Source organism: Passer domesticus, chromosome W (assembly GCF_036417665.1).
Source record: "Passer domesticus isolate bPasDom1 chromosome W, bPasDom1.hap1, whole genome shotgun sequence".
NCBI lineage: Eukaryota > Metazoa > Chordata > Aves > Passeriformes > Passeridae > Passer > Passer domesticus.
This window is the reverse complement of record NC_087511.1, coordinates 17,028,903-17,053,924: the sequence shown is the minus strand read 5'-3', so window position 1 is coordinate 17,053,924 and position 25,022 is coordinate 17,028,903. Positions and strand designations below refer to the sequence as shown.

The 25,022-nt window shown below is 43.1% G+C and overlaps 1 protein-coding gene across 7 annotated transcripts in view; it reads left to right on the top strand.

Annotated features, from left to right (window-relative positions):
- The window catches only part of LOC135289157 (kinesin-like protein KIF2A), a 126,889-nt gene that overhangs the window by 11,318 nt on the left and 90,549 nt on the right, over positions 1-25,022 (top strand). For 6 of the 7 annotated variants that reach the window (XR_010351954.1, XM_064402577.1, XM_064402578.1 and 3 more), the window contains exons 2-6: positions 2,423-2,517; positions 5,432-5,548; positions 5,990-6,044; positions 16,902-17,024; positions 17,582-17,682. Coding sequence is in view for 6 of the 7 variants with exons in the window: in XM_064402577.1 (XP_064258647.1) it covers positions 2,423-2,517; positions 5,432-5,548; positions 5,990-6,044; positions 16,902-17,024; positions 17,582-17,682 (491 nt within the window). In the remaining variant the exon portion in view is untranslated. The remainder of the gene's footprint in view (positions 1-2,422; positions 2,518-5,431; positions 5,549-5,989; positions 6,045-16,901; positions 17,025-17,581; positions 17,683-25,022) is intronic. The other variant, XM_064402580.1, reaches the window with a different exon arrangement.

The following is a 25,022-nucleotide window of genomic DNA, read 5'->3' as shown; positions in this document are numbered from 1 at the left end:
CCTGGCTACTGAAATAAATGGGCAGGAGATCTTTCTCCTTTTTAATGCCTTTATTAAGAAGAATCAGCTCAGGTGGGGAGAAATCGACGGGTTGCGCCCACACCGCCGTTGCTCCCAGGCGTGGCACGAAGAAGGAGGATGATGCAGCTTTGTCCGCTGGTCTGCAGGCAGAGCTGGGGACTCTGTCCTCACGGGAGAGTCGTGGAGTCCTTAACTTGTTTGTTTAAAAACCCGGGGGGGGGTCTCTTTAATCAGTTTCTTTTCAGGTTAGGGTGAGAAACAAAAAGGTCCAAGCAGGTACGGGATTATGCTACCATCCTTAGACGTCACTTAAGTCACTTGTTGGCTCGTGATTTTAGGGGTTTTTCTTGTAAAAACTGTAAAACTGTAAAAACCCAGGGTGCAATGCATTTCTCATTTGCATGTTGTCTCTGGTGTCACTGCCCATTCTCTTTACCCTGGAGGGTTTCCCTTGGTATCTTCTTGGCAAACGGCCAGCATCAGAGGAACAATAGTTAATCACCGGCCATTAACAGGTAATTAAGAACTTTTTCTTTGGCAGCACACCCAAAGAAGTCTGACCGGTTTGACTTTTTTTTTTTTAACTCTGAAACTTAAAAAAAATACAATTTTCTATTCATAACAGCTACTGAGAGTTGCCTCCCCTCACCAGCAGAAATCATATGACCTCTCACCAGGCTTGGGTGAGATATTAACTCTTTCAGTGCACAGATGAGACCTACAGGCATTAATCCTCCCTCGGGTGAGAGAAAAGGACAGAGTGAGAACAGGTAGAGGAACAACATGAAGACACCAAGGTCTGTGAAGAACGAGTCAAGTCCCAGATTGAAGGGATGAGGACATGCCTTATTCTTGGGGCTGAAATACTCTTGTGAAGCTGTAGAGAAGATATAATTGATGCATCACTCTTTTTCCCTGTAACCCATTGAAAAGTATGGGGGATGAAGCGTTCAAATTGTAGATATGAGCAAAGGCATCTATGCTAAAGCAAGCAGATGTTGAAGTAGCTGTAATCTCATGAGAAGCTTGAACAGAGAGAGAAGAGTGATGAAGACCCTCTGCCCCAGGGAAAGAAGAAGAAAACCTCTGTTCTCAGGGAAGATCTCAGATATAGATAAAGAGAACCCTTGTTCTTGAACAGCTCATCCTTAAAATAATACCCCATAAGTTGACATGGCCCATAAACACAGCTGTGGGAAAACCTGTGAAAAATAGGAGGGACTTCATGATTGCAGATTTTCTGGGTGGCTGCTATTCATGGAAATTAAAAGCCACGAGAGAACTGTTTTCTTGTGGAGAAGTCTTCATAAATTGACAAGAGGGACTCCTCTCCCTAAGTGAACTGAAGAAAGACTATTCTAGAATTGATAAACTGACTGAATTGTTTCTGTACATTGTGAATGGGAAAGAGAAAGTAGGGGGGAGGAGAAGTGTTCTGAAGGTTTAATTCTGATCCTTATTATTCTTTCTTTTATTTACTGTTAATAAAGATTTCTTTATACCTTTTTAAAGTTTTGAGCCTGCTTTGCCTTCCTCCTAATCCAATCTCACAGCAGGAAATGAGTAAGCATATTCTAGTGGGTGCACTGGCGTGTTGCCAGCACTAGACCCACCACATTTTCGTGAATTGTCGGAGAGAAAGAATGAACAAAGCGAGCATGGGCTTTCTACTTATTCTATGAGACTTTTCTTGTCTGTTACAGTTTCTTTTTTTACTGTATCACTTATGTTTCCCTGTCAAATGAGATGGAATAAGGGGTTGTTTGATTTTGCTATGGCTCATTAAAGGAGTGTGTTAGAGGAGTAGTCACATTGGACTCACGTTCTTTTGAAACTCCAGTACTTGGTACTCTTAGGGCAAAACACGGATGTGGAATCAATGTGACATGCACCTTTGTGTCAGTGCAATTGCAAGCAATTTAATTTTCGTTGAATTACCAGCTGATTGAATACCCACAAGAAGTGGATATCAGAATACAGTTTCAGGGGATTTCCCTCCTATGTCAGGATGTTTAATTTTATATCAGCCTAGAAGGGAGACAAACAATCCTTTGTGAAATGCACCTCAGGAAACATTCCCACCCAAGGGAGACTCAGAAAAGAGTCCAAGTGGTGTGGCTTTCACATGGTATTTTATTTACTTGACACTTAGTTTTTTGTTCATTAAGTTTTTCACTTGTACACTGACTGTTCCATTGGAGCCTCTGGCTAGATCTAGCCCCTGACTAGGTCAAATCTGAGCCATTTTTACAGTGTGGCCAGGAATCGTTTTCTATTTATCACTTTTTTTTTTTAAACCCCTTTTTTTCTGCTTCTTATCTGCATTTCTCAGAGCAGGGATTAAAATAACTTCTTGAAAATTTTTTCATCTGTTAATTCATCTTATGTGTTTTCTTTCTAGGCCGAATTCACCAAGCTATGGTAACATTTCTAAATGAAGATAATGAAAGTGTAACTGTTGAATGGATTGAAAATGGAGATACTAAAGGCAAAGAGGTAAACCTAATTATTTTAGAACTTTTCTCTTTAAAAAATGTGCCATCTGCATGCATTATGCTTTGGAATTTGCACTGGAAATGGAGAAAAGATAAATCTTAATTTACATAACTGTTGCCTTTTTCAACTTAGAAATTAAACTCAAGATAATTTTAATAGGGGAGGTAATATAAAAGTGTATCTTTATTTGGAGGCCTCCAGGGGTATTTATGGGGAATGACCACAAAAGCCCACCCCTACAAGGGGTGCATACAGTTTTATAGGTTTTGTAAATTAGCATAATTGACAAAAAACACCAATTAGGAGCACAAGTGGTGAGGCAATTCCCCCCTGGGTCAAGCCCCTTCTAAGTCTTCCCTCCCTCAGTACTAGCTGTACTTTGTTTATTGTGAAGAGTTGTTCTCAACCTTGGTAGCCAGGAAGAACCAAGATAGAATAGGGGTCTTGTACCCCCCAGGGCTTGGAGATCTGGAATTTGTTTTCTTTCTGCCTAGGGAAAGGGCATGGAAAATTACTGGGAAAACGAGTCACTAATACAATAGGTTACAAATATGCGTGTAAAGAATACAAAGAATATATAAGGGAAAAAAGGGGCAAAAACCAAAATGGCATCAGACAATTCGTTGTTTACAGACTGTTTTGTATGGGAGTTTTTAGGCAAATGCTGGTTTCTGTTGTATTAAATTTTACTTCCTGGGCTCATTGTTATAGCTTTTATATAGTGTTTTCATATTTTGATTTTGAAACAGATTGCAAAGGCTGAACATGTTACCCTTTTTACAAGTAGAAAAATCAAATTTTTGAGAGGGAGAATGGCTTGCAATTCAGACAGGAATCCAGTGGGAGCTGGATTAAAAATCTTTATCTGTTTGTATTATTGAGGGATTAAACTGCTAGTCTGTTTGTTTTAGGCAATAATTTTTCAGCCCTGCTTTCTTTAAGAAACTGTCTGTCTCAGTTATGCTTTGCTGTCCCCTCTTCCTGTAAATGTTGGACCATGTTAGCCAGTTTCAGCTGAGATTTGGAGAAGCAGCTCAGAAATAATTGCATTTCACCAGTTTTGTCAAAACATGGGGAAAAGAAAAAAAAGGTTGTGAGAATGTCCTGGTGATCTCATCAGCTGAACTCATCCTGCTAGACACAGAATCCATAGAGTAGTGAGGTCTTTGAAAGGTCCAGCCAGAGGAAGTAGCAGTCTATAGAAACCAAAGCTATTTAAGATTTTGAGGAAACAGAGTTTCAATAGATCTGAAGCCAGTTATTTTTAAGTTCCTGTCTTATCCTCCTTACATTTTGCAGCTTTTTGAATGAGTAGCACTTACAAGGAAAAAAATAGCATCATACATTTGATGTGGCTTCAACTCTGCTTATTATTTCTTGGGTGATTGTAGTTAATCTGTTTCTTTTGCACTATCTGGGAAATTTCAAATAATTGAGATCTCTTTCTTTTTATGTTACAAAATGTCTTTCATTGTAGTGTTAAATTTTAGTTAAATGATATGCTCTGTCTCACCCCTCGAAAATGTACGGTTTATTCCAAGCCTGTGATCCTCCCCTGAAGTATCATGTATCTGAAATCCCATTGGCCCAAGTCTTATTCCATGCCCACTTTGAATTTCCCTGTTAAGCTGTGTGAGGGAGAAGAGACCCTCTCTTAGCCCCTTTTGTCCCTAAGCTCTCCCTCTCTCCCCCTCCATCCCCCTTCCCCCCTTCTCCCTCAGAAACCATGCTGCTCCTGGGGGTGGGACCCCCAATAAACCCTCATCTAATTAGCACCCTCAGAAACTGTGTGGAGTCTCCTTGCCTGCCTGCTGCTACCAGCGAACACACAGCTTAGGGGCCCCCTCAGGGACTCCCTGGGGAGCCCCCCCAACCGAACTGCTACATTTCATATTCTGCAGTAACTGACAAATTACCACAGTAATACTAGATATTTCTGTTTAAATTTAATCACTTTACAGAATTATCAATACTTATTGGTATTACATTCCACTCCTAAGAAGAAGGGAATACCCAAGATTCATAGATGCCTGCGGTTGAAAATGGCAAAAGCTAGAAGGGTCTGAAAAAGCTTACAAAGTTTTATTATCAAATCATACACTTGGCGTGGAAATTGGTATAAGTTTTGCCCTTATTTTCTTGTAGTAAGACAAATAGAAGAAAAGAAGGAATAGAGAGAGAGTGAGAGATCAGGTAGGAGAGGAAAGGAGATCACCAGTCCTGGTTCCAGTGTTGATCCAGCTGATGGGGTGTTCAAGGTCCTGGAGGTACCACCCAGGCTTTGTGGGAGTATCTTTTTATAGATAAGTTTTCCCCACCATGGGATTAGGTTTCTTGCTCTCCTTGTCAATGAAATAGCATGCACAGTCTGGTCTTCTAAGCCTTTCTGGAAATGAGTTGGGGGACTATTGAGGGTCTTTGGTGGTCTCAATCCTCCTCTATTGGATTGGCCTTCTGTCCACAGTTCATGCCCATTTCTTGACCCCACTTCTGCGCTTGCACTGTCCTTTACATTGTGAAGTCACCGTGAACCAGAACAGGGAAGTGGGCCACAGAAAGGTGCTGCCCTACCTTTGTATGGCCTTCCTCTCCAGCCACATCCTGTTCTAACTTGCCCACTTGAACCGCTATCAGTGTTTGAGACATAGCAGTGCATTAACTCCTTGTTGTCCAGGCTTTGACAATTGGTTATTTTTAATTACTCTTTTCTGAAGGATGTGTTTTCAACTTACATGAAGACCAAAGCTTACACTGTTTTTAGTGAAAATAAAATAAGATCATTCAGGTTATAGAATTAACAAATTGTGGGGTAAAAGCACTAAATATATTTATTGTTTATTCTCAAAAATATCAGGAGAAATAGGGTAAATATTGTTCTAAGAATCATAAATGTATTTTATATTCTTTTACACAGATTGACTTGGAGAGCATATTTTTACTTAACCCAGATCTTGCACCTGATGAAGATATTGAACCTAGTCCAGAGACACCACCACCTACTTCAGCAGCTAAAGTATACAAAATCATGAAGGTTGGTAATACCTAAGCAGCATGTTCATATTAAACTTTCAGTACTCCTATCTATACATGTTGTTATGCTTGAATTTTTAAATCTAACTTTTGTGTCTGTGGAGCTGCTTGATAACTGTGTTACTTTCTTTTTCCTGTGCTGAACAGGGGTTTCTAACAATGTTATAAGAACAGGTTTGGCATAAAGGGAGTTGGGGACTAATATAACTAAATATATCTCAAGGAAAAATATAGAAAATGTTTTGGAGGTTGTTTTAAAACAGTATACATAGTTCAAACAGTCTTCACCCTGGGCTTTTATGGGAAGGATTTGGCAGCAATCATGTCTTTGTATTGCTGATGTCATGTTATTTTTATTTACTGGAAAGAAGCAGAGGTAGGGCTGCAGTTCACATTTTCAATAATAAGGTGATCAAATAACAGATATTTCTTTCTTTTACAGAGTCAACAAACCATGGCACCTATTAAGAATGACATTCCTGCCAGAGATAACAGAGGTAAATGTTATCTCTTTCCCTTTGTCCAGGTTTGACACTGGCTAAGCGCTAGGCACCCACAAAAAATCATTCATTCTCCTCTGCTATAGTTGAGCAGAGGAGGGGGAAAGAACAACTAAAGGGGTTCATGAGTTGAGGTAAGGATTGGAAAGAAACACTTTAAGGGCAAAACAGGCTCAAAACTTGAAAGATATAAAGAAAAATTTATTAACAGAATTAAAAGAGGATAATAAGAATTAAAATAAACCTTTAGAACACTTCCCCTCCCCCTAGCCCTTTTCTCCTTCCCATCGACAACACAGGGAGACAAAACATGGGGTTTTTAGTCAGTTTGTCACTTCTAAAAATCTTTCTTCAGTTCACTTAGGGAGAGGAGTCTCTTCTGCTATGCCGTGGAGTTCTTCCCATTCGAAACAGTTCTTTGTGAACTTCTCCAATGCCATTCTAATTTTCACAAGTAGCAGTCCCACCCGAACCTGCTCCAACGTGAGTCCCTCCCACAGGCAAAACAGTCTTCCCACAACTGGTTTTTTATGGGTCATTTAGTTCATGGGGTATAGTTTTTAAGGATGAGCTGTTCTAGTATAAAATCAAGGGTCCTCTTCCCCTGTCTCTGAAAGCAAGAGTCCTCTTTCTCTGTTCAAGTTTGTCACTAGGTTATAGCTTTTCAGTATCTACATGCTCCCAACGTGAACACCTTTTTCTCACAGGCTGTGGGTAGACTTCTACATCCCCCCATGCACTTCATGAATTAAAGGGAAACAGTTTGTTGTATTATAGTCCTCACCATGGCTTGTAGATCAGCTCCAATGCCCGGAGTACCTCCTTCCCCCCTCCCTTCTTTTCACTGACCTTAGTGTCACCATGTTGTTCTCCTCACGTGTCTTCACCTTTTCTTTTTCTCTGACTTGGGAGAAAATTGGTCTCCATAGGTTTGTTTGTTGTAAAGTTCCCTCACTGCTGGCCACGTGGTCCCTGCCAGCACCACGAAGGCAGTGCTGGCTGCTGGCTCCATTCAGTGCCTTTTTTAATGCAAGGCACTGAAAACAAAGAAAAGCTACTGCTGCCACTCCTGCCTTTCTGTCTGCATCATGGCTGGTTAAAACCAGCTAAGCAAGTAAAGTTCATTTCGAGCCATGCTGAGAGAGCAGCAGCCACATGGCGCCACTACAACCATGTCGCCCCATCCACGTGATTTCAGCCTCACTGCCTCGGCCACATGGGTGCTCCCAGCACTGATCTTGGCCACGTGGCTGCTCATCACACTGGGATGGCCCCCCGGCGGAATGGCTCTGGCTGAGAAGGGCTCCGGCAGCTATGCAGGGAAGGGGCCCAGCAGCCCCCTTGCCACCCTTCAGATAGGAGGAAGAAAGAGAAATTAAGTGCTTTTTTTTCATTCTTAAATATGTCATCACAGAGGTGTTACGAACTTGTCTAATTGGGCCAGCCAATATGTCCATCATCAGAGCTTTCAGGGATTGGCTCTGCTGGACATAAAAGTTTCAAGGAACTTTTCTCTCAGAAGCAGCCTCTGTGTCTTCCTCCGCCCCAGCTAAAAGCCAGGTTGTGCTAAACTAACACACCCTTTCAAGGAAGTAAAAAAATATGAGAACATTTTAATCTCCTGCTCATATAACATTTCTTGATAGTTCTGCATTTCTAATTCTAACCCTGTGGGTAATTTGCGGAAAAAAACTGCACAACTTGTAAAAGTTGTAAAGCCAGTATGATTTATTTCAGCGCCAGATGCATGCAGGATAGCTCCCCCAAAGGACATGCGCACCCCCGAGAATTCCCGAGTATATTTTATCCCTTAACCTGTTGCATATGCATAAAGTTTCACGATAGGTTTGTGCATATTCATTTCCATAACAGTTTTTATGAGCCTGCACGGTTCTCTAGTAATGTTGCTGTAATGTCCCTGTGCCTGCAACCCAGATTCAGTTTTCTTTCCAAGGTTGGTGGGGCCCCTCCTTATCTCTCTTCAGCTTGAAGCTTGCATTCCTTTCTAAGTAGCCTTGAATCTCTTTTGTTCTCTCTGCAGGCCTTTTGCCAGCACAGCAAGTTAACAGACTAAATAAGTTTAGCAGGCTATAGACTAAACAAGCTAAAACAGCACTCTTCAGCTAAATCCAAAACTGGTTTCTACCCCAAGTTAAATTTCTAACCCCCTGCCTCAGGGTTATTTCTCACTTTACAGTTAATAGTGAAAAATCTATAAAAATACTCATATGACAAGAGGATAAGTGAAAAGTTTGTGTTGTATGAATATAGATGCATCTAATAACAAGAGAAAGAATAGTTATTTCTCATTGTTTCTGTGATAAACAACTGCTCACTTTAGAAATTTTAAAATGTTTTAAAAATAATTTTAACACTTTTCACTGTTCCTCCCCTTAACAGATACTTGTAATTTTCATAGGACAATTATATTAATGAGTAATATAATTTTAATTCTCTGTTCAAAATGTTACTTAAACAGTTATCTAAAGCATGTAGAGTAGTATTGTGAGGCTTTCACTTTCACAAAGTACAGTAACAGGGGAGTAGTGTTAGTCTATCAATATACGAGAATGAGTTCACACATTTATAAGTTCGAACAAGTCTACAGCAAAGTTAAGGCATGAGGTAAGAACATAAATAACAGCAGTTTGAATGGGTTGGTTTGTACTTCTGTTATAAACTAAGCTGAACTCTACATATTATACACAGGGAGTTAGGAGCTACTCTGGTCAGCAGAGCTCAGTTATACATACACATTGACACACACACAAACACACACATTTGTTTTCTCAGGTGGGACAGCAGCCGGATGCAGGGAGCTGTGCATCCAGAGCTATGTTTCTGGGTGTGCTCAGCCCATGTCTGCACGTAGTGGTATGTGCAGAACTAGTACACACACACACAGGTACTTGTTTATTGGTATAGAGCCTTGGCATACAGAGGTACCTGTCAGCAGCACACACTTGTATACACACATGGAGCTGTGCACGCTCCACTTGCACACGCTAGCACACGTGTGCCACAGAGACACTCACTTATGTACAGTCTCTACTAATGCAGGCATGCTCACAAACATGAGACTTGCTCATACATAGAACTTGTGTACATTAACACAAGCATATAAATCTGTGCACACTAATATGTGTAATATCATCAACACACATTTCTTACACAGTGCTATGCTCACACTTGTAGAGCCTGTGCACACTCACAAACACAGAGCTGTAGACAAACTTAGTCACACCTGAGAGGGGGGCATTTAACACACATGTATATAGTAATGCACACAACACGTGTACACCTTGGTACTTGTGTGTGTGCACTCAGAGCTGTGCACACCGGCACACAGGTATTGCATGTGCAGACTCACACACCTTGGTACACATGTCCCCATAGATACACACTGGCACATACGTGTAAAGCACTCCCCAGAGCTCTTCTGGGAAGAGAGTAGTAGGACATTTGTACTGCTCGTTACCACCTTGCCACTTCTAGGTAGTATTTTACTCTCTGTGGCTTTGGGATGGGATCAGACAGTGTTGTTTTAAAGGAAAGGTTAAAGAAAGACTGTGTTGGATTCTTGCCTCCTGCCTCTTACCTTACAAAGGCAGGAGAGCACAAAACTGAGCACTATTTGTTGTTTTGTCTTTCCTAGGGGCTTGATCGGCACAAAGGGGAGGTCATTTATTTAGATTGTGGAGATTTGGACAAGTACTTCTCTTGCAGAGAACAATTTTAGCATAACAAGTATATTAAAAAATTTGTCCTATCTCCTTTATAAGGAAAAGAGGTTTCTTTTGAAATGAATACAAGCTAGAACCAGAAAGAAAGGTACTGAAAAGAGACAGAACAAGGCATAGCACTGGCTGTCCCCTGTTCTCAGAATTATGAAAATACTGAGGCAATTTCCAGTAGATGAGCTTGAAGGCTTTGAAATGAAGTGGTGCTAAATTTTCAAATTCTCAGTGTTCCCATGGCATATATTAATGTCTCATCCTGTGCCTCTATTCATTTAAGGCCAAGTATAGATTTGTTGCATCTTCTCTGAAGAGGGCAATACAAAAACCAAACTCAAGTCCCCTTCCCTCAGCTGCTTAAATAAGAAGCTATCTTTCCTCTCTTGTTAGGCAAAATTCAAGAGGATTTCTGATATAATGAACAGCATTTAGAAATACAATAAAAAATTCTTATTAAACTAGTTTCTGAATTGCCCAAATTATTCAATACAATCAGGCAGTGTATCAAACTTCCCACACAGAAAGAACAACTCAGCTCTTTCTGATATCATTAAGATGTCACATCATTAACAACATTTCTGTGCAAAGTTTCCACAAGGTATTTGGAAACTGCTTTATCTGGAAGGCTTTTGAAGTTCGTAAATGAAATTATTTCAAATGCACTAATGAATGCAGAATGTTAGTAGAGGTTTCCTAACTTATCTCATAACTTTAATTTCAATTGGATCTGCATACAAAACTGTCGCTATTGAGTAAGAAAGCAGCACAGACTCCCGAGCAGGCTGATTTGCACAACAGCAGCTTTAATGTGAAAAACTGGGTGTAGGTCCTTGTGAATGCCCATCTCCTGTGCAGCCAGTTTCCTTCGAATGCAAATGAGGTGTTGCCTCTCTGTCCATCTGGTTTTGCCATCCTGGGGAAGGAATCCCCCCCCTTCATACACCAATAGCTCATTTTATACATATATATTTTGATATACCCTTAATTCCCACAAATTACTACCCATATCTATAACATTGGCTAATTAACAAAAACACTTTTATCACAAACAGTCCTTGAGAAGAACAGAAAAACAGAGTAGGAAAACACCACCTACAGGTTGTTTATACTAACAAGTTATCATTGTTTCTCTACAACTCCCTAAAAAGTCTCACAAGTCTGCTGTGAGAAAACTAATCTCATTTTCTCGCTCTCTGACCAGGCTGTCACATCCACACAAAACCTATTAGTAATGTACAACATCTAAATATGTGACAGTGTTATAGATAAAAATTGATAAAGCCAAATTAATGATCAAAAAATAGAATTTATTGCATGACCGATATACAGTCTTGACAGCCACAATAAAAAGGGACAGCGTCAGCCCCAGGAATCAACACTGGGTGAACCGTGATCCGTTCTCTATGGCATCAGAACCCCCTCTGTTCACTCAGTCAGTCTGATGGAGTCAGGCTTTATACCCTTTTTGTGGCCTGAGGCAGAGTCTCTCTTGTTTTTTTTATAGCCAAACATATTCATGTTGTCCTCTTCTTCGGAGTCCGACTGGACAATGCAGTTCCTGGTAGATTTACGGGAATCTGGTATTTGGATGCAAGTGCCCTGATAGCTTTTGCGATCTTGATCTTAGTGCTTGACGAGAGTGTTTATCCCAGGTGTTCTGTGAGTCTCCACCCGAGCTAGGTTCTTTCAATTGCAAATTAGGCCTCTCCTCACTGTCTTCTGTGGTTCCACAATGGTATGTGGCAGCCTCATAGTATGAGGCAATTCCTAAGTTCCTGCATGTGGATTTGAAAACCCTCTCGAATATTTCTTTTAAACATTATAACATATATCCATTTCATATTCTACATAAGCACGAATTGCCTATATATTACAACAATGAATAAGAAATCCCTATAAGTATACTGTTCAAAGAGTAAATAAATAGGTTATGGTATTCTCCACCCTTTACACAGCTACACTATTGTGTTTTGTCAAGGGATACTTCTGTTATAAATGAAAAATGCAAATTAGCCAATTTTAATAAAAATATGAAAAATAAAATTTATTTTGCGATCGTAAAAACAGTCTCGACAGCTACCACCAAAACGGACAGCGTATCACCCCCGGTCGGTGATACGGGTGAATGTGAGGAAAGGACCAACTGGCACCTAGACCTCCTCGTCCACACCAACTGCTTCAAGGTAGCAGTTCTTATACAGTTTATTTGGCCTATGGCAGAAGTCTTTGTTTCCTTCTAAGTTCTTCATATTCAAGTTGGTTTCTTTCTCTGGCTTGGGCTGTACAAAGCCTCCGACCGGGAATAGGATCATCCACTTCCCTGGTTCCCGGAATCTGGCATTCAAATTCTCGGTGTTGATGGTCCTGGTCTCCTCAAGATAGGCATCTTGTCTGGGCCATCAGCACATCTTTGGGTGTAGGTGCTGTTGAACGCTTATCCTGGGTGCAGCTGGAGTCCCCTTTCGGATGTAAATGTGGTGGTGATGTCCATCTGAGGTTTCCCTTGCCTAGATTTCCCAACCTGAAGGAAAAAGGGATTCTCCCCCCCCTCCACAGTTTATTTCATACACATATATTTTTATACAACGTTTATTTCCACAAATTACTAACTATATTCCTAACACTTCTTACCTTTTAACTAAAAGTGGGGGTGTGCTTGAGATCCCAATCATTGTTGAGGGCAGCTCACAGTTAATTCTAACTACAGGTTCTCCCGACAGAACCTGTCTCCGTGATTAGTTAAAAGGAGAGAGAAAGAAAGAAGAGAGAAAAAAGAAAGAAGAAGCTTTGCCTTCTTGGAAAACAAAAGCAAATAATTAGCTTATACTCTCGGAACATCAGTGGAAGCAGCTGCTGAGCTGCTTACATGGTGCTCTCTTGTTCGCGCAGTTCCACGCTGGTGAACATCGCAGGAGAGTCTCCACAGCCTTATGCCCTGGGTTAGCCCTGCTGGGCATGGCTGCCCCCGGCATCCCTGACTCGCTGCAGGCAGCTCCGTACACGCAGGCCCACAGTGCCAGGGTCCCACCCCCAAGAGGCACCTACTGCTTTTCGTGCCAGACGAGATTGCACCCTGCACCCTAAGACACCACTCCCTCCCCGTCGAGCTGGCACTGCACTTTTGTGCATCCCTGCTCCGTGTCTGCTCTGCCCCACAGTGGTGTGTTGCAGATAAGCTCCTGTACAACCAGGAGTTTTCAACTCTCAGCGGTCTTCACGCAGAACACATCACCATGCTAGTGACCATGTGGTCTGCAAGGTCCTCACACAACTGAGCTCCCCCCACGACCCTCAGCAGCGCCGTGCGCATAGCACCCCATGTGCCCCACCGCACCTGGGAGTGGCCCCTCACCGCCCATGGCTCCACGCGTCCAAATCTCTTGGTCCATGGGAGCATGGCCCCCACTGCCAACAGCCCACACTGGCAGACTAGAGGCTTCAGACTCCAGGGCCTCCAACCACCACGGTCACCCCTGTCAGGTTGGCACCATTGGAAACCACCACACCAGACTCCCCTGGCTCAGTACCGCCCATGCAGGCCTGCATGGTCCGTGGCTTGGAAACCCCGCACATTCGGCAAAAGTCGTTCCAGTTGCCGCCGGCAGCCCTCTCGCTGCTCACGGCCCTCTGTCACCTCCGGGTGCCATCACCCACGTCGTGTCTCGATCTCATAGCTCCACAGGAGAGCCACGGCGGACCCTGCGCCTCAGCCTGGGGACACCCGCACTCTGGCTGGTCTCCAACCGCCAGCAGCGCCACATGTAATCTTGGCACCATGGCCCCACCAGCCTTCCCCCATCCTCACGGGATTGGCACGTACCGGAAACCCACAGCGCTGAGCTCGGCTGTGAACACCGCTCCAGGCAGACTCAGCCCCTGGCCTCCTCTGCACCCGCGGGTCAGGAGAACCACCATGGCAGCCCCACAAAACCCTGCTCGCCCTCTCCTGCAGCTCCTGCCTGGGGAACCCCGAGCACTTGGCTTGTCCCGAGCAGCAGCCCCTCTGGCGCCGGCCACCACTTAGTCACCGCTGGCAGGTGTGTGTTTTGGCTGATAAGCTCTGGAAGTTATTGCACTGCTAGCGCACCAGAAGCTCACTGCACTCAGTGCACTGCTGCTCCATGTGGGATAGCCATGCAGTCCTTCCCCCCTGCCCGTAGGATGGGAAAGTTATCTTGACTACCTGTCCCAACATGAGCACCATTTCTACTGAATGGTGACTTTTGCTATCACTTTAACATTGTGGCTCTCAACTTGGCAACCTCCAAGTGTTCTTGAGCTCTTACAAATCTTTCAATCTTATGCATCCCACTGGGCCGGGGTGTCCCTGCTTTCATCTTTTATGCATCTCACTTGCCGCATTTCTGACCTTCTTCCACGTCTCACAGGCAACAGGGCCCCCCCTTCTTCTCTTATGTGTCCCACCCTGCTTCCAACCGTCCATTATCCTGAAGCTTCAAACGATCAGGATGGAACCGTATATTACTAAAGTGAAGCTCACGTTCATATACTGAAATTAAAGAACTATATTCTGGCCAAAATAATTATGAGAATCTTTTACCCTAAGCACATTCCCAAAACTACCTCACTCACACTTCAGGCATACACACACTTATACTCACAATCTTCTAGATCCTTCTCCTTCTTTTTCGTTATATAGTCCTTTGCTGTCTCCAGGTTTACCTGCAATCACTGATGGTCCCAAGAGAAGCCATTCGATCTGCTAAAATCAGCAGGGGCACCATTCGTTGAAAATCTCCTGGGCCACATGAGAAAAGGCTTTGTATCCCGAACAAGGCCCCATTCTGTGAGAAACGACCGCTCACTTAGAAATTTTAAAAGGTTTATTAAGCCTTAACACAAATACAACAAAAGGACTAAATAAGGAAAAATTGCAGGGCTGGGAGCTGCCCTTGTGGCTGCCTCCTCTTCAAGATGTATGCTCAGTCTTTTATACTCCTGGGGTTTGCATCAGCCAATCCTGGCCCCTCACAAAGTCTGTCAGTCAACTCTTCTTTGCCGTTTATTAGTGGAAACTGCTTCCTTGTAACTTGATTAGAGGGTCAGGTGTTGTCATGCTGTGCCCCCATAGCAACAAACTTTTCCATTCCCAACTGCCCCATGTAAGGGGCACATGTGCACGTCTTCTTTCTACCTGTCCCAGGCAACCCAGGCTGTCTGATGTGATGGCAGCAATACGGGGGGGGGGACGGGGGGGGGAAGGGATCTTTGGTGAGAACAGAGGACATCTAAACTACAATAACATAATTATACATCAATAAAGCTGCTCTTAATATTCACATAGTATTAATCCCTTAATTGCAAGAGCAAATAATCTCATCTATCTATAACAGTTTCCATTTTCTCTCTTGCATTAAAGTTAGCTCGTACTGATGATGGTAATGATTCTTTTGCCAAATGTTAATCTACCATCATTAACTCAGGCTAGATTCCATTACATCTGTTTAAGCTTGTAAAGCAAGTGGTTTTGTACATCTTTTTATGTGTTAAGACTCCTCTGGTGGATGATTGGGATCACTTTCTGCCATTTGCCTCTGGGGGTGTTAAATCAGAAATCTCATGAAAAGGGGAATTTTTTTTAAACCAATATGGTTTAAATTTGAGATATCTTCTTGATGGGCTGTCCTCACATCCATATATGTCATCATTTTTAGCAAATGGTCTGTTTTGTATGGAATAACCCTGTAGCTTATATTTTAATAGGTCCTGTGTTGCTGCAGGCCCCTAGCCAGATAATAATTAGCATTGACTCCATGATTGCAGAAGGTTGATCAATCACTTTATGATATCATACTATATTATACTATACTACACTATACTATACTTATTAAGAAGCTCGTAACCCTTACAGACAGTCCAATACAGCTTTGACCTAATTGGTCAATCCATCCAAACACCATCCAGTGTCCAATTAAGAAATCACCCTTTGGTAAACAAATCTCCATAATGCATTCCACATGTGCACAACAACAGGTGCAGCAAGTGGAGATATGAGTTGTTTCTCATTCTTTTCTCTGATCTTCTCACAGCCTTCCCCAGGAAAATGTCTGGGAAAGTCTTTACCTGCTCTCTGTGGCCAGAGAGCTGCTGCCACAGTCCTGTGCACCTTACTATTCACAGTTGAACTAAGTATTTGTTCTTTGTTGGCTTTATAATTAAACTTTTCTCAGCACACTGTCTTGTTTAGTGTAGTTAATTCAAGCTAGATGTCCCATCATATTTGGGATGATTTGGAGATTTTTTTTTCTCTATCCCATTTGATACCCGTTGCCATATTTTTCTCCATTTTGCAGTGTGCTGGTCTTCATTTGGAATGTCATCTCCAGGCTACTAATCAAAAGTGTTGCCTTCACTTTTGTACTCTTCTGGCAGATCTTGTTAGGAACATGTACAGGGAAATGGCCATCTGAAGAAGAGCTGCTTGAAGCAACTCTGAAAAACAACTTAAAACATTTAGCTCTACCAAAGAGGCGTGCATGCATGACACTGTCACTGCATTCACTGGGAACAGACATCACTCTGCATCTTCAGAAATTAAGAGTCCATTTTCACATATCATAGAATCAATAAGTTTAGCTTTCCAGAATATTGTCAAAAAGGCTTGTTAATTCCACTTATCGATTGAGCTGCACTTTGCTGCCTTTCATTTCTATCACTCTACTCATCCACATGTTGTAGGTTGGTTCAATGGAGTGGGACCATTTTGTAACAGCTAGAGAATGTGAAACAGTGAGTTGTTTTTTTTACTGGGATTTTGTGTATAATTACAATATAAATAAAATTTCAACACTTTAAACTTCAAAACTGCATATCTCCAAGTACATACTTAATTTTATGCACATAATATATTAATTATGTAGGGGAGTGTTTAAAAATATGCACATGCAGCACTGGCACTTATTAATTATGTTGTATTGGTGTATAACACTAGGATAAAAGAAGATGCATACTGAATGTCTTTATTAATAGATTTTTACATGTATGGCTCCCCCCTCCCCTCAATAAATTTTTGTGTCTTTTGTCTTAAAGCATTTCACTATCAGATAGAAATGTTACTCTTCCATGTCTAGATGAGCTTTGTGCTTTTCATTTGCAGTAGTTGGTTCTGCACACACACAGCCTACTCAGCTTCCTGAACAGTCTTCCTCCTCACAACAGAATGGTAGTTTTTCAGATATATCTCCAGTTCAAGCTGCAAAAAAGGAATTTGGACCCCCTTGTATGTATACCATGTATCAAGGATTCATTCTGGGCATTACATGTACATTTTTTTCAATTATGTTGTTGTCCATAAAAGACAAATGTTCTATATATGCAGTTGCCTGTAGGCTTCCTCAAGAAGCTTTTTCAGAGTTCTGTGGCTAAAGAAATGTTCACTTTTGTCATAGATGTTCTTTCTGTTGAATTTATTTTTTGTTTATCTCTTTAACTATGACAGTGGGGTTTTTTCATTTACCTGGGCTTTCTTTTAATTCACGCCAAGAGATCACATGTATCCAAATATCATCAGGTCCAAATATTTTTTGAGGGTCATTGCCATATTTTTGGTTCTGTAATGATTGTCCCATTAGTATGGCTTTTTTGCATTCATTTATTATATACATTTTAGAAATTAAATTGCTGTAATTATTTTGTGCTAATACTGATATGCTTGAAGATACTTGATATAAATGAATGCATTTTAATTATTCATAAATTAATAGAATTGAAATGCTATGGTATAAATGCTAAATTCATGCAACATTAAAAATATTTTTTGACTTTATTTTCTTTAAGCACGTAGAAAGTCCAGTTGTGTGAAAGAGGTTGAAAAACTGCAAGAGAAACGTGAAAAAAGAAGGTTACAGCAGCAGGAACTTAGAGAAAAAAGAGCTCAGGTCAGTATTTTTAGCTCAGATGGAAAATGTATATCAGGAAAAGAAGTTGCTTGCAAAATTATGTGCTTTTTTTCAGTCTTCAACAATTTTTATGAACTATAACAATCTTGAATTTAAATGCTTTCATCCTGTATGTGGTTTCAATAAGTATTTTGGTACATGGTTGCATTGCTTTGATAAATATTTATTTAGTTGGCTCCCCCTTCTTTTCTTTCCTACAGAAATAATTGCTTACAATTGCTTAGCATTCTGTGTTTTATTTAAAAATGAGGTCCTGATGACAGCTATTGCTTAAGGAAAATATATTAATGAAAATAATCAAATATTTGGCATTTAGATAGGGCTGTTAGTCTACAGGAGACATTAATAGAATCATAGAATGGTTAAGGTTGGAAAAGGCCTTTAAGATCACCAAATCTAACCATCAACCTGGCACCACTGTGTTCACCACTAAACCATGCCCCCAAGTGCCACATCCACATGTTTTTTGAACGCTTCCAGGGATGGTGATTCTATCACTTCCCTGGGCAGCATGTTCCAGTGCTTGACAACCCTTTCTGTGAAACAAATATTTGGAGGCCATTTCCTCTTTTCTTGTCACTTGTTACTTGGGAGAAGAGGCCAATGCCCACCTCACCACAACCTCCTGTAAGGGAATTGTAGAGAGCAATAAAGTCGCTTGAGCCTTCTTTTCTCCACACTGAGCTCACCCCCCAGCTCCCTCATCTGCTCCTCATCAGACTTTTGCTCTAGACCCTTCCCCATCTCTGTTGCCCTTCTCTGGACACACTCCAGCACCTCAATGTCTTTCTTGTTGTGAGTGACCCAAAACTGAACGCAGAATTCCAAGTGCAGCCTCACCAGTGCCAAGTACAGGGGGATGGTCACTGCCCTGGTCCTCCTGGCTACACTATTGCTGAGACAAGCCAGGATGCCATTTGCCTTCTTGGCCACCTGGGCACATGCTGGCTCATGTTCAGTTGCTGTTGACCAGCACCCCCAGGTCCTTTTCACAGAATGGGTAAGGTTGGAAGGGACCACAATGGGGTCTTCTGGTCTGACCTCCCTGCTCAAGCAGGGTTATCCCAGAGCACATTACACAGGATTGCATTCAGGTGGTTCTTGAATATTTCCAGTGAGGGAGACTCCACAACTGCTCTGGGCAATCTGTTCCTGTGCACGGTTACCTGCACAGTAAAGAAGTTCTTCCTCATGTTCAGATGGAACTTCCTGGGCATCCGTTTCTGCCCATTGTGTCTTGTCCTATTGCTTGGCACCACCAAGAAGAGACTGAGTCTAGCCTCTTGGCACCCACCCTTTAGATATTTATATACATTGATGTTGAGAGCTTTGTAACAAGCTGGCTCTGAGCTAAAGGTCACAGTGAGATTAATTTGACCGAGATAGAGAATGAGGGGAGTTGCCATTCCAATTAAACTGTGTCCTTGTCCCACGGATGAAGTAATGCACAAAACAGGTGGTAAAGCAAAACAGCTTGGGAAAGTAGTAGTAGTTGCACCAAAACAGCACGTAGATAGCTGATAACTAATTAGCCAATGGTGAGCTGGGATTTTGCATTATGCATGAGCCAATTAAAAGGTGTATAATAATTGGCGATTCGGGAATAAAGACGAGACTTGTAGATCATCATCTGGTGAACGAGTCTTCCTTCTCCGTCACATTGATGAGGTCCCCTCTCAGTCATCTCTTTTTGAGGCTGAACAAGCCCAACTCTGTCGCTATAGAGTGCGACACGGCACAAAGCACCCAGACTCCATCAGAAGGGTGTATGAGAGAGATTTATTGCAGCAACATGTTGCTTTTATAGTTTTTCAAGATATTTACATTTACCTAACAGAAACATACATTGCCCATTGGTAATAAAAAAGAAACAAAGTTCCCAATAGGTAACCAGGGAGCCACGTCATTCTGTAAGCCAGCTAACGTCCGTATCTTTTAAGTTTCCCTCTTCCATCACGTTGCCATAGTGATAGCCTTGGTGTGTTCCTTGAGAGAGATACGGGGCTTTCCTTATCTCCAGGAAGCCTTCGCTGGCTCACAAGAACAGCACAAAATGTCTTTCCCACACGACTCTCTCAGCCTTTCATTGTAAAAGAGGTTATCCAGACCTGTGATCAACTTAGTAGTTCTCTGCTGGATCCGCTCCAGGATCTCCATGTCCCTCTTGTACTTAGGAGCCCAGAACTGGACACAGCACTCCAGATGTGGCCTCATTAAGGCTGATGGCAGCAAACTCAGTGCTGTGGTTGGTACACCTAAAGGACTGGTTGTCATCCAGAGGGACGTGGACAAGCTCAAGAAGTGGGCACATGGGAATGTCATGAGGTTTAACAAGACCAAGTGCAAGGTGCTGCATCTGCTTTGGGGCAACCCCAAGTATCAATCCAGGCTTGGGGATGAACTGATTGAGAGCAGCCCTGATGAGAAGAACTTGGGGGGTGCTGGTGGATGAGAGGTTAGACATGAGCTTACAATGTGTGCTGGCAGCCCAGAAAGCCAACCATGTCCTGGGCTGCATCAGAAGCATGGCCAGCAGGTTGAGGGAGGTGATTCTGCCCCTCTGCTCTGGTGAGACCCCACCTTGAGTACTGCATCCAACTCTGGGGTCCCCAGGACAGGAAGGACATTGACCTGTTGGAGCAAGTCCAGAGGAGGTCACCAAGTTGGTTAAGAGAATGGAGCACCTCTCCTATGAGGTAAGGCTGAGAGAATTGGGTTTGTTCAGCTTGGAGAGAAGTCTCTGGAATGACCTAATTGCGGCCTTCCAGTACCTGAAGGGCACGTACAAGAAAGATGGAGAGGGACTTTTTACAAGAGCATGGAGTGACAGGACAAGGGAGAATGTCTTCAAACTGAGAGTAGGTTTAGATTAGATATTAGGAAGAAATTCTTGACTGTTAGGGTGGTGAGGCACTGGAACAGGTTGCCCAGAAGACTTGTGAATGCCCTATCTCTCAAAGTGTTTAAGGCCAGGCTGGATGGAGCTCTGATCAACCTGGTCTGGTGAAAAGTGTCTCTATCCTTGGCAGGGGGGTTGGAACTAGATGATCTTTAAGGTTCCTTTCAACCCATGCCATTTTATGATTCTGTGAGTAGAGAGGCAGGATCACCTCCCTCGACCTGATGGAAATGTTCTTCCCAATGCACCTCAGGATACCACTGACCTTCTTGGCCACAAGGGCACACTGCTGGCTCATGGATAGTTTGTTGTCCACCAGGACCCCCAGGTCCTTCTCCATAGAGCTGCTTTCCAGTAGGTCAGCCACAGCCTGTGCTGATGCCGGGGGTTATTCCTCCCCAGGTGCAGGACTCTGCATTTGCTCTTGTTGAATTTCAAATGGTTCCTATCTGCCCATCTATTCAACCTGTCAAAGTCCTTCTGAAGGGCTGCACAGCACTGCAGGGTATCGGCCACTCCTCCCAACTTTGTGTTGCCAGCAAACTTGTTGAGGAGGCAGCTGCCCCTTCAGCCAAGTTATTGATTAATAAGTTAAACAATACTGGACCCAGTATTCAACCCTGGGGGACACCATCAGTGACAGGCCTCCAACTGAACCCTGTGCCACTGATCATGACCCTCTGGGATATACTGTTCAGCCAGTTCTCAACCTACTTCACTGTCCCCTCATTCATTTCTCACTCCCTGAGTTTGCCTATGAGGATGTTGTGAGAGACAGTGTTGAAAGCCTTGCTGAAGTCCAGGTGGACAAAATCCATTGCTCTCTCCTCATCTATTCAGGTAGTTGTTTCATCTTAGAAGGCTATCAGGCTGGTCAAACATGACTTCCCTTTAGTGAATCCTTGCTGACTGCTTCTTATCACTTTCTTGTTCTCCATGTGGATAGAGATGGCCTCCAGAATGAGGCACTCCATCACCTTTCCAGGGATTGAGATGAGGCTGACTAGTCAGTAATTCCCTGGGTCCTCCTTCTTGCCCTTTTTGAAGACCAGGGTGACATTTGCTTTCTTCCAGTTCTTCAGGCATCTCTCCTGATCTCCACAACCTTTCAAAGATGATCATGAGTGGCCTCCCTATGATGTCTGCCAGTGCTTTCAGCACTTCTCGATGCATCCCCTCAGGGCCCACAGACTTTTGGATGTCCAGTTTGCTTAGGTGTTCTCTGACCCAATCCTCATTGACCAAGGGAATATCTTCCTCCCACCATTCCTTTACCCTGCTCTCCTGGGTCAGAGATCCCTGAGGGCTGGTCTTATTAGTGAAGACTGATGCAAAAAAGGCATTCAGTACCTCTGTCTTCTCTGTGTCCTCCGTTACCAGGGTCCTCTGTCCATTTAGGAATAGGCCCACATTATCCTTTGTTTTCCTTTTGTTATTGATGTATTTGAAAAAGCCCTTTTTGTTATACTAGACATCTTTGGCCAGACTTAATTCCAGATGGGCATTGGCCTTCTTCATTTCATTTCTACTTACTCAGACAACCTCTATTAATTCCAAGTGGCCTGACCCTGCTTCTACCTCCTGTGTGTTTCCTGCTTTTGCATGAGTAATAACAGGAGCTCTTCATTCATCCAGGCAGGTCTTTTTCCCCCTGTGCCCGATTTCTTGCTCATCATCGGGATGCATTGTTCTTGAGCCTGGAGGAAGCAATCCTTGAATATCAACCAAATCTCTTGGACCCATCCCTCTTCCCTGCAGGGTCTGTTTCCATGGGATTTGTCCAAGAAGATCCATGGAGAGGCTAAAGTTAGCTCTCCTGAAGTCCAGGGTTGTAATCATACATGCTGTCCTGCTTCCTCCTTGCCCAATACTGAAATCCACAATCACATGTTCACTAGAGCAAAGGCGGCCCCCAACCTTCACATCTCCAACAAGGCCTTCCCTGTTTGTTAGCATAACATTTCCACTAGGCAGCTTTCCAGCCACTCTTCCCCAAGCCTAACCCCCTGCTGCATGGGGATAATTACAGCATTATAATAAATTGTTCTTTATGATCTTTGATGTTTTATAGATCTCTTAGATTCATGTTTGAACTGTGAAACTGTGATTTTTTTTCTTTTTCCTTTATACCTGTCTATGCATTTATAAATTAGCTTTGCATAATGTAAACAGTTTATTAGTAAGTTGTTATAAACTTATGTGAAAGAAATGAAGTTGTTAGTTTTATTGAGTTTATATGGCCAGGTTTTGGTAGCAGGGGGACTACAGGGATGGCTTCTCAGAGAAGCTGTTAGAAGCTTCCTTCATGTCTGGCAGAGTCAACCCCTGGCAACTCCATGACAGATGGGCCACTAGCCAAGGCTGGGCCAATTAGAAGTGGTGGTAATGCCTCTGTGATAACAGATTTAAGAAGAAAGAAAAAAAAATGTATTGCGCAGTTGCAATGGGCAGCCAGAAAAGAGCAGGGTGAGAACATGTGGGAGGAACAACTCTGCAGACACCAAGGTCAGTAGAGAAGGAGGGGGAGGAGCTGCTCTGGGCACTGGAGCTGAGATTCCCCTGCAGCCTGTGGTGAAGACCATGGTGAAGGAGGCTGTGGCCCTGCAGCCCGTGGAGGTCCATGGGGATGAAGACATCCACTTGCAGCCCATGGAGGAGACCCATGCTAGAGGAGGTGGATGCCTAGGAGGAGGAGGCTGTGAACCCGTGGGAAGCCTGTGTTGGAGCAGGCTCCTGGTAGGACTTGTGAGCCCGTGGGGGACTCACATTGTAGCAGCCTGTCCCTGAAGGACTGCAACCTGTGGAAGAGTGGCCCATGCTGCAGCAAACTGGGGAGGACTGTTGCCAATGGGATGGACTCACGTTGCAGCAGTTAACAGAGAACCATTGCCCGTGAGGTGGACTCATGTTAGAGAAGTTCATGGAGAACTGTCTCACATGGGAGGAAGCCCACGATGAAGCAGAGGAAGGACTCCTCTCCTTGAGCAGCCACAGAAACAACATATGATTAACTGACCATAACCCCCATTCCCTGTCTCCCTGTGCCACTGGGGGAAGGAGGTTGATCTGGGAAGGAGGGAGGGGTGGGGGGAAGGTGTTTTTAAGGTCTTATTTTTCTTATTATTCTGCTCTGATTTTGTTAGTAATAAATTCAATTAATATCTCTAATTCAAGCCTGTTTTACCTATGACAGTATTTGATGAGTGATCTCTCCCAGTCCTTATCTCAACCCATGAACCCTTCGTTATATTTTCTTTTCCCTCTCCAGCTGTGAAGAGGAACGATAGAGCAGCTTTGGTGGGTGCCTGGGCATCCAGCCAGAGTCAACCCACTACATTAATCTTTTGAGAAAATCAATTAATATTAAATTACTTGCTGTCATAGAAGTGTAAAAGCTTTTTTTCCCCTTGTTGGCAGCCTGTATGTGTATGTGTTATTCTCTCCGAAGAGATACTCCTGTGGTGGGCTGACTCTGGCCAGATGCCAGGTGCCCACCAAAGCTGCTCTATCACTCCCCTTCTCAGCTGGACAGGGGAGGGAAAATATGATGAAAGGCTCATGGGTTGAGATAAAGGTAGTGAGAGATCACTCACTGATTACCATCATGGGCAAAACAGACTTGAGTTTGGGATATTAATTTAATTTATTGCCACTCAGAGTAGGGTAATGAGAAACAAAACTGTCATTGATTGACCCTGGCACAATGCCAGTGCCTTCATGAAAATATACTTTCCCTAGTGGCTTCTGTGAGATGTGATCAGGAACAGAGCAAAGCAGGCTCTAACTAAGGAATAAAGGAAACAAACTTTATTAACTACAGCATCTAAAAAGGAACAGACAAAAAACTAAGAATGAAAACCCTCCAAACACATTCCTCCTCCTCCCCCCTTTTCCCCCACAGCATGAAATGACATTATAGATTTCCACCCCGTCATCATCTCTCATATAATCAACTTCCAGTTCATCACCACTTCTTAGATAATCGACTCTCAAGTCCATCAGGGAGAGAGGAGTCTCCCCTTGCACCATAGGCTTCCCCCCCGGAAACACAATTGAAACCTCTTGTGTTATGTCACTCGTGGCACCACCCGGAGAACATTTGCCCTTGTGACTTCTTCCCTCCATGTCCAGTGTTCTCACCATTTCACATGGACCAGGACTGCCTTTAGGGTTCCCTGTTTAAGGATGCTCCACCCAGTTCTAACAAAAGCAGCAGTTTCTCAACTTTGGGACACCAGTCCCCCCAAATTTCACCCCCTGGGGCCTCGTGGCCTCATGAACAGAGATCTTCCTCTCCACTGAAGACAGAGGGCATCCCACACCCTCCTCAGCCGTCTCTGTTCACGCCGCTGCTTCACTCTTGACTCCAAGGTATTGCCTCCCCCTAAATTCAGTCTCTGTGTCACGGGAAAACATGGAT